At 42.5% G+C, this 9,374-nt stretch overlaps 1 protein-coding gene across 1 annotated transcript in view; it reads right to left on the reverse strand.

Annotated features, from left to right (window-relative positions):
• Positions 1-281: 281 nt before the first annotated feature.
• Depdc1b (DEP domain containing 1B) overlaps positions 282-9,374 on the reverse strand; it is a 63,096-nt gene continuing 54,003 nt past the window's right edge. The window contains exons 8-11 of the mRNA XM_028784046.1: positions 7,149-7,315; positions 5,132-5,308; positions 2,895-3,080; positions 282-1,262 (exon numbers count right to left, since the gene is read on the reverse strand). Coding sequence (XP_028639879.1) covers positions 1,101-1,262; positions 2,895-3,080; positions 5,132-5,308; positions 7,149-7,315 — 692 coding nt within the window. The 3' untranslated portion in view covers positions 282-1,100. The remainder of the gene's footprint in view (positions 1,263-2,894; positions 3,081-5,131; positions 5,309-7,148; positions 7,316-9,374) is intronic.

The raw sequence follows: 9,374 nt of genomic DNA on the forward strand, positions 1-9,374 counted from the left end.
ACAATGAAGCAAGAAGAGAGAAGAGGGGGATAAAGAGAACAGAGGAGGAAAGAAGAAGAGAGAGGCTGAGACAAACAGAGTCAGACAGACAGACAGACAGACAGACAGACAGACATGCGGGGGCACACTCTCCTGAAGCCAATACAAAAGTCAAAAATAAACCTCGCTTCCTTACCAATACACACACAGAGTGATGTGAAAATACTGGCAAAGGGATCTGAGGAGACCCCCTAACATCTAAATAAATTGCAAAGAAGAAAAACACAAGGCACAGTACATATATATAAAAAACCTCAGTATTTATTTACATTCCATGAACTTTCAAAACAATGAAGCTGAGAAAATATATTCAACCCATTTATACTTTTCATAAAACCAAACAAAGACTTAATTTAGATTTACAGGTCCAAGGGAGGCCGAAGAATTCATCCAGCTCAACCTTTATCTTTAGCTGAGACTCGGATTACAGGACAGAGGGCAGATGCACACTATTCCACATCCAGACACAGGCATATGGGTAATCAAAGAGCAACGGGCAAATCTGCAACAAAAGGCACGGCTATCACAGTGCAAAACATTAGGACTCTTCACAATAATGAAACAAAAAAGAAATTAAAAAAACAAAACAAACAAACAAAGAACAACCCATGGGACTTACACAGGAGAAATCACAATTGGCAACTGGGTCAGTGCTACCACTGGAACAGCACACACAGTGTTGTTCTTATTCAAGTATGTACAGTATTCTTAGGCTTGGTTTTCACAGACACATAGGTGAGCAGGGAGCACATGTAAGGACTTTACACAACATGGACATCAACAAATAGAAGGAGGGGAATGCTTTATCTTTAGATTTTGTAACCATCCCAAGCCTCTTACCACCCCCTCCACACCTGATCGCAATCACTCGCTCGTTTGTCCATCTTTACAAACAGCATCAAGATTTATAAAAATACTGACAGTGGCTCAACATGCGAGGAGTTGGGCGATCGGACGGATGCTCTGAAACTCCATATTTCAGTAGTTTACAACAGCCTTCTTGAACCTCCACTGACTCAACCTGCCTCTACCTCGGAGGTCTCTCAAGCTCTGTCACTGCATCACATCCGGAAACTTCTAGTTCTCTGAAATGGCTGGAAAGGCTTCCTCAGTGCCCACATGAACAGCTGTGGTTTGGCCTTGGGTTTTTCAGGAAAGAGAAGTGCTTCGCTCTCTGGGGTAGGAAATCGTTCCTGGTAGACTTCAGGGTAAGATTTCTGAAACTGAACAGGAGTCTAATATGAGTCAAAAAGAAAAAAGACACAGAAGAACCACAAAAATTACACAGTCAAATTGTAGGAGTTCCTGGTCCCTGCTTTCCTTTGCTTTGGTTAAATTGTTTGATGCTGATGTCTGCCTGCTACCTCATCTTTCCTGCGACCCCATGTGCAGATGAAGTTGTCTTTGTAACCAAACCATTTAAAACACTCCCCTGTCAACTACACTATCCCTCACTGTGAACACCAGTCACAAGTAAGTCTGAATGAAAATAATTTTGTTCTACACAAAGTCTGGCCCAGCTATGTTTTACTATCTCTCAGCTTCTCCAACTCAGACCGGCCACCTTCTACCTAACAAAGAGAAGAGAGAATGTGCTGGAGGGATTATTCCATGGACAATGTAAAGGAAGGGAATGTTTTACCACTCAACTCATCTCCAACATTAGCAGAAGAAAAATGAGAGAGACCAGAGCCCTGATGATCCGGGAATAATCTAGCATATGCGTGTCTGGGAATCCAGCTGTACAGGGAACTACAGACCAAGAGTGGTGAGGTACTACTTCTAATGCCTGCACTCAGGAGGATGGCTAGGGAAAGGCTGGCCTGGGCTATGGAGTGAGACTGTCTGTCTAAGAAGGAAGGAAGGAAAGAAGGAAGGAAGGAAGGAAGGAAGGAAGGAAGGAAGGAAGGAAGGAAGGAAGGAAGGAAGGAGACAGAAACTAAATACCATCCACCAGAGTGAAGACTGGTCTTTTAAGGATGGCCAAAGTAGGCATAAGGTTGGAATGGGAAATATCCTCCTGGTACCATGGTTCAAATATTAGATTCCAATGACTTTGGGAGGTTTTGAAAACTGGGAGCTCCAGAGAGCCTCACTGGAGGAGGTGAATCACTGGAAAAGCAGGTCCCTGCAGGTATATGACCCTACCCATTTCCAGGGATGGGCCAGGGATGAAGAGCCTCTGTGTATGATCTCGATGTGATGCCAGGCACTCAACCGCTACAGCATCCCTCATCTGCCACAACAAGCAGCCCCCTGATACCAGAGCCACGAACTCTCCTCCAGCCCTTAAGTTGCTTCTGTCAGGCTTCCTGTCACACTGACAAAAGCTAAGGGATGCTTTGCACCATTCTAAATGAAAGCTGTTCTCTGAAACCCTTGGCTTGTTGCCTCACTCACGAGGAACTGACTGCCATATGTAGTGGAGTCTGAGACAAGAAACCATTCGGACGCTGCCCATCTAAAAACAAATGTCTGCAAGGCAGAAGAGCTTTTGCAAACGCCTAACACCAAGGTGCAGGAGAGAACTGACTCTAACAGCTGTTGTGACCTCTACATACGTGCACCTGCACATGCACACACATGCAGCACACATGATAAATATTTTCCTTACAGTCAATTTCTGATTCATATCATGCCATTAGCAAAACAAACAACAAGTGTCAGAACCTAATGCTACAAAAGAAATGCTCAGTAATGTAAAGAAACAATACAACTGGGGAACAACATAGCTGAACTCCTGGATGGCAGAACTGAAGTCAGATTTACATGAAGCCCATAAAAATGGAAAGCTAATGGAAGGAACAACTTGAGAAGAGGGGAGGGAGGGGCCTTCAGAAGAACAGCCTCATCACCTGCTTCAGCTTCTTCTTCTTCTCCTTGTTGGAGAGTTTGTCATCAGCTATGACTTCTTCCAACAAGGCTGCCAGGGGCTCCTGGGAGCCATACGCCCTTTGGTACTCAAACTCCTCAGGACTAATTTGACGGCAAAATGAAGGTGCAGACAGAGTGAGATCCATATCAGCTCCTGGGTATTTTATCTGAGACGAAGCACAGAATTAGATCAAGTCAAGGCCAGCATGTCTCCTGGCAGGAGTGGGGTTTTCCTTCAGTTTGCTTGGGGGAAGCCATCCTGAAAAGAAGGGTTTCGCACTTTTGAATAATATTTAAAGCCACGGTTTTAAATTTAAAGTATGAGATTTTACTCTTCGGCACTTGATACCCACTCTAATAAAAAATAAAACAATAACAACAACATGGAATGACTGTACCTACCCTTCAATAAGATCTGAAATTTAAGCAGAAATCAGGGACTGGAGAGTGGGATGAGACACTTTCTAGACAAGCCTGGAGACCTGAACGTGACCTCCAGGAGCTGTGTAAAGTCATCACTGACTTTATTCAGTCACAGCACAAGTCCGCCTTGACAAGGCCAAGCTTATATGCAGGTACATTAATCATTGCAGCCCACCCTTGATCCTCAAGAGCACAGGGCTCACTGCAATCTGCCCACTATGTACATGAGTGCACAGGACCAGCACAGAGCTCCCTGCAATCTGCCTGCGGGCCCCAGAGCCACCACTCCTGCTACAGCCCTTCCTGGTGAACGCCTGAGAAGGCATCTCATCTTATTTGTCAAAAGTCTGACTCATAAAAATATTAGGAGGAAAAATATTAAACTAAAACACTAGTAAGATTATGTGTTTACCAGTGCAAATGGCAAGAGTGTGTGTGTTTTTATAATATACATACATATGTTATATGCATACACACACACACACACACACACACACACATATATATATGGCTTTTCTCATGGTAATTATATCCAACACAGAGGCAAAGGTGAAATGAGCATGTATTTTCTTATGCTACTGACATAAATTAAATTGAAACAATCAAACTAAAATAATATTGGCCATATCCAGTCAATATTTAAAATATATTTAAGCTGTTTGACTCATCAGTGATACACCTAGGAATTTACTCTTCAAGAATAGTTGTGGATCAGCTCCCTCTCCCAAAATCTAGCTATAAATATATTTACTAATATATTGTTTGCAAATCTGAAAGAAATAGAGAACCTAAATATCAAACACAGCTGGAGATGGAAGTTCATGCCCATAATCCCAGGAATCAGGAAGCTGAGGCAGGAGGAACGACCCCAAATTAAGGCCAGCCTGGGCTACATAATGAGTTCCAAGTCACCTTGGTCTTCAGTATGAGACCCTGTATTTAAAGACATAAAGTAAAATGAAACTAAAGACTAAAACATTGTAAAACCTAGAACGCCAAACTCAAGATAATTATGTATACATTTCTATAATGGAATGTGTTATCAATATGGCATTAGTCACATATATGTCACATATATATCTCATAATGGCATTAATCACATAATAACAATAACCTCAACAGCAGTCACCCATTAAAGGTTTGCTGTGTGGGAAACATTAACATCATTGTAAGCATGCTTTTATATGTACTAGCCAAACAAAATAATAACTATCACTCGGATTTTTACAGACAGAAAGAAGACTGGGTCAGATGGTGAAGCACAGTAACATTACTTCATTTGCCTAATAAGGAGGCACAGCAAAGAAAAGGGCACACCCTCAGTCCACACAGTGTTTGCCTCCAGAGTGTGCTCTTTGTACAAGTGACAATTTGAAGATAGAAGATGATGTTCCATTGTATTAATAAGTAAGAAAAACTAAGTTACTAAAAAAGGTGAGGGACAAAAAAATGGAGAAAGGAGAGAAGAAAAAGATAGATAAATGAATACATATTGTGCACATTTTACTGTAACTCTCACTCTGCTCATTTTGTATGTGTATAATCTATATTTCCAAACTTGATCAATGTGTTGGGTTGATACCCATACGGCAATGACTGATGTAATAAACCAAGCATGCATCCCATGGGTGTTCGTGATAACAGCAAACTCATGCCATGTTTAGTAGCAGACCTGTCATAAGCACTTTGTTCCTACCAATTCACATAATACTTGGCACAAAATGTCAGGAGACTGACAACCTTCCTTGACTTCCTGCTGCTAATCTTACAGAACTGATAACGTCTCGTCCTTTACCTGGACTCTTCGAAGATGAGCCACATGCTCTTCTATGGAGGTCTGCAGGGCCACAGGAACTTTCAGAATCTCCTGGTAATTGTCCATCAGGAATGTCACCAACCGAGCAGCTAGTAACTCATCTAAGTCTACTTCATCCTTAGAACATAAGATGCACCGGGAAAATGTCTGAACCATCTGGACCAAAACAAAACAGAATGCAGGGAAATGGTGAAAATGAACAAACATGAGTGGCCTCGTTGCCTTCTCTAAACTGATGCCAGTTAGTTTGTAAGACAAGTGTGAATAGTTGGGGGAACGTAGCACAAGAGTGCACATCCCACGGGCACCTAGACGATGGAGCCAACTCCCATGAAAATCTCCTCTGAAGAGGCTCAGGAGAGAGAAGGCTGTCTGAGGAATTGTTAAAACTCCCCATTTTATACAAGGTATGATACACATATACAATTGCATACATTCATGCATGCATACACACATGCCCATATATTCTGAAATTTATATGAATTTAGAACTTTAAAGTTCAAGGACTTCATAGCCACTTGGCCAAAGAATGTCCCAGTTTCATTGCTTATTTTTACTCTAAGTTCCTTGACCATCATATCTTTCCTTGGCTAATTTGCTTTCTCTACAATTTGAAATATACACTTGAGAACTGTCTTTGAACAAAGAAACTGTGTATCACATGACAAGACCTTTTTATGGTAACCAAAAATATAAATATATATTTATACAAATGTGTAAGTATATTTTATATAAATATAAAAATATAATAGCACATGTAAACAATATAGTTTATATGAATTCATATTACCAATTCACTTTATTCTGTGCTGTAGATTAAAGTCACCTGGTGCAGTCTGTTAAGTAGTACTAAGATTTAATTAAGACTTAATTCAATACTGTGTCACTTCATATTTGCCCATATAGAGAGAGGCAGAAAAACTTGTGCTTGGACACTTTCTGCTCAGAAAAAAAATACTTCAGTAGATTTATGAAAGCTTTGAAATCATGTATAACACTATATATATAGTATATATACACACACATAGTGTGTGTGTGTGTGTGTTTTGCTATAGGGAAGAGGTACAAGTTTTCTTCAACTTTTCAAAAAGGTCTCTTTAGCCCAAGAAGGGATCAAGAGGCACCCCAGTTGGCAGTCTCGCTCCTGTAAAGCGGGTCCAGGAATCCCCAGGAAGTAAGTGGAGGCTCCAAGAGCATGGAGGGGACACACACGGTATTAGAGAAACAATCCTCTACCACACTGTGAGGAAAACAGAGAGGAGCAGAGTGTAATCTGCAGTGGAAGAAGGGTGACAGGGAGATGCTGGCTGGAGCACAGGAGTACCAGTCAGGAGAAAGTCTAGGAATCTATTCACAACCAAAGATACTAATGAAAACACATGGAGTGTGTCTAAACTGCTGAAAAAGTAAATTTCCAATCCAAAGATATGGATAAATAAATACATAAATAAACAAACAAATAATAGAATAGGTGATGTGATGGGCATACTGATTAGTCTTAATTAAATATTTCTGTAGTGAGTGCATGCATCAGAACAGCACAGGAATCCATAGGTGTATGAGACTCTCCCTCTTCCCATGGTGTCTAGAGCAGCTGGGCATCTTCTCCCTCCTGCTTGAACCCAAGACATCTGCGGCTGCTCCTCCCATTGCACGTGCTGTCTCTCAAGTGTTAGGAAAGTCTTCACGGTGTCTCCTGTTCTGGAACAGGAGAATGTGGTCTGCCTGTCTGCTCACCTTCACTGTCTTTGTGCTGATGGTAGCTAGTCATTTATAAAATGGTAGGAGAAGACACAGCAGCTGTCTCTACATCGAGAACCTATTCCCTACTCCCTCTTCACTTTTCACTCTGCTCTTCAGGGGCCTTGGACAGAAAGCATGGTAAGTCTGGGCGGACAGCTGGCCGTGCTCTCGTCTGGGTGCTCAGAAGGGAAACCTGAGACCTGGTTGCACTTCAGACTGAAAACACGGACCACCACAGATGTTATCAACCTACCAGTGTACGGGTGCCGAAGCCGTCACACAGTGGGGGCATCTCCTTGTTCAGGCATATCCTCGCCATCATCCGCATCAACAGCTGTAACTTTCTCCTGTTTTCAGGAGGCAGAAGGAGACAACAAATCTGAAATGCTTCAATTGCCACGTTCTCCTTCGGCAGCAAACCTGATTCAAAAGAGAAGTTTCACCGTTCAGTACACCGCCTGCCTGACTGTGCCTCCTTCCCCACGTTTGTACAGTTAAAGTTATAAAAAAAGGTTTTCACATATTCAGTTACACCCAGCAAGGTGTACAGCACACATGCACGGCGACCTGCAAGCCAGCAGAGACAATACAACCCTTAAGCAGGGATGAGATGTGAGACAAACACAGCCCTTCCTCTCATCTACAATCACATAAGAGGAACAAGTTCATAGCATTCTCCTCATAAACCAGAAGCAGTGATCCAGCTAGCACTAAAACCTAACCCTACAGCCTAAAGTGATCAAAAACGTACAACATCCTATAAACAGGACAACCCAGATCAATCCCTATAGCCACAGAAAGGCAGCATCCTTTCATAATAATAATAAAAAAAATCCTCAATAAATTAGGACTAGAAGGACCATAATGAGGGGCTGGGGAGATGGCTCAGCAATTGGGAGCACTGGCTAGTCTTCCAGAGGACCCAGACTCAATTCCCAGTGCCCACACGGCAGCTCACAACTGTTTGCAGCTCGAGTTCCAAAGGAACAGACACTCTCACACAGACATACAGGGAAAACATCAATGCACATAAAATAAAAATAAATAAATCATTTATAAAATCCATTTCCAAAAACAAACAAAAACCTCAAAGGACCATAACTACACACAGTAAACGCCATTTGCAGTAATACATAACTGGGACCAGAGAGGCGGTTCAACAGGTAAAAATTGTGGACAGACAAACCTGATCCCTTGTAAAAAGTCTGCTGCTGCTGCTGCTCATTTACCTATAAGCCCTCCTCCAGCATGACGGAAGGCAGGAAGGGAACCTCCCAGAAGCACAGGCTGGTTAGCCTGGAGAGTGAAAGGCAGAGACAGCAATCTGCTCAGAAATGAGGTGGAAGGGAAAACTAATACCCAAAAGTTGCCCTCTGACGTGTCCCAACACACGTACACACATTCTCTTACACAAACACACAGAGGAAGGGGGCAGGGCTAAGAATGTACTTTTGTTTGAGAGACACACACACAGAGACAGAGAGTCAGAAACAAGGAGACAGGCAGAGGATGATTTGCATTATACTGATGAAGGAAATGAAAAGGGTTTTTTTTTTTTCTGCATTGAGAAGCATGCTCCTGTTCCCCACTTTTTCCTCCACACAGCTGTGTTTAATGGCACACAGCTGGAGACATTACACCACCTGACTTTAAAACACTGTGAAGACTGGAGAGATGGCTCAGCAGTTAAGAATACTTATTGCTCTTCTTGATACTGTTCAAACCCCAACACTGGTGCCCAGCACCTCACAAATGCTAACACCAGCTTCAGTGGATTGAATGCCCCCTTCTGACCCCTGCTGACTCCAGCAGACACAGAGACACACACATACAAATAGCTGCACTGTATGGACAAAAGGACAGAATAGAGCAGAGAAGTGGCCCACCAGCTGATTTCCAGCAAAGGTGCTAAGGATGCCCACAGGATGGCCATCCCAACAGTGCAGAAGGCCATCCACATACACAAGGGTGAAATGAGATCCCGACTCCTTACCAGACTCACAAAATACAGCCTCAAAATGGATAAAACTGCAGTGTTAAGACTTGACATCATGAAACTTCTAGACAAAAGGTAGGCTGGCCTCAAACCCTCAGCATCCCTCCTGCATCAGCATCCCAATTCTGGAATTGAAGGCATGAGGCACCACACCTTAAACGAGACTATTTTCTTATATGACATAAACTAGGAACAGAAAGACAAGTGCCTCGTGACGTCAATCGGAATCTGAATGGATCAGTCTCATAGATCGGAAAGTCAATGATCAATGGTTACTACAGGCCAAGTAAAGTGCCAGTGTTGACCAATGTGTGCTAAGAAGCAGTCAGGTAAGACTAGAAGGCCCTGGGACACATGACATTGCATAATCAAGTAGCAACAGACAACAATAACACCAAAAAGCTATACAAAAGTATTTTGATGTTTTTGTCACTTAAAAAGAAGGAGGAAGAGGAGGAAGAGGAAGAGGAGGAGGAGGAGGAG

The sequence above is a fragment of the Grammomys surdaster genome, unplaced genomic scaffold (genome assembly GCF_004785775.1).
Source record: "Grammomys surdaster isolate TR1022 unplaced genomic scaffold, NIH_TR_1.0 99, whole genome shotgun sequence".
NCBI classification, from domain to species: domain Eukaryota; kingdom Metazoa; phylum Chordata; class Mammalia; order Rodentia; family Muridae; genus Grammomys; species Grammomys surdaster.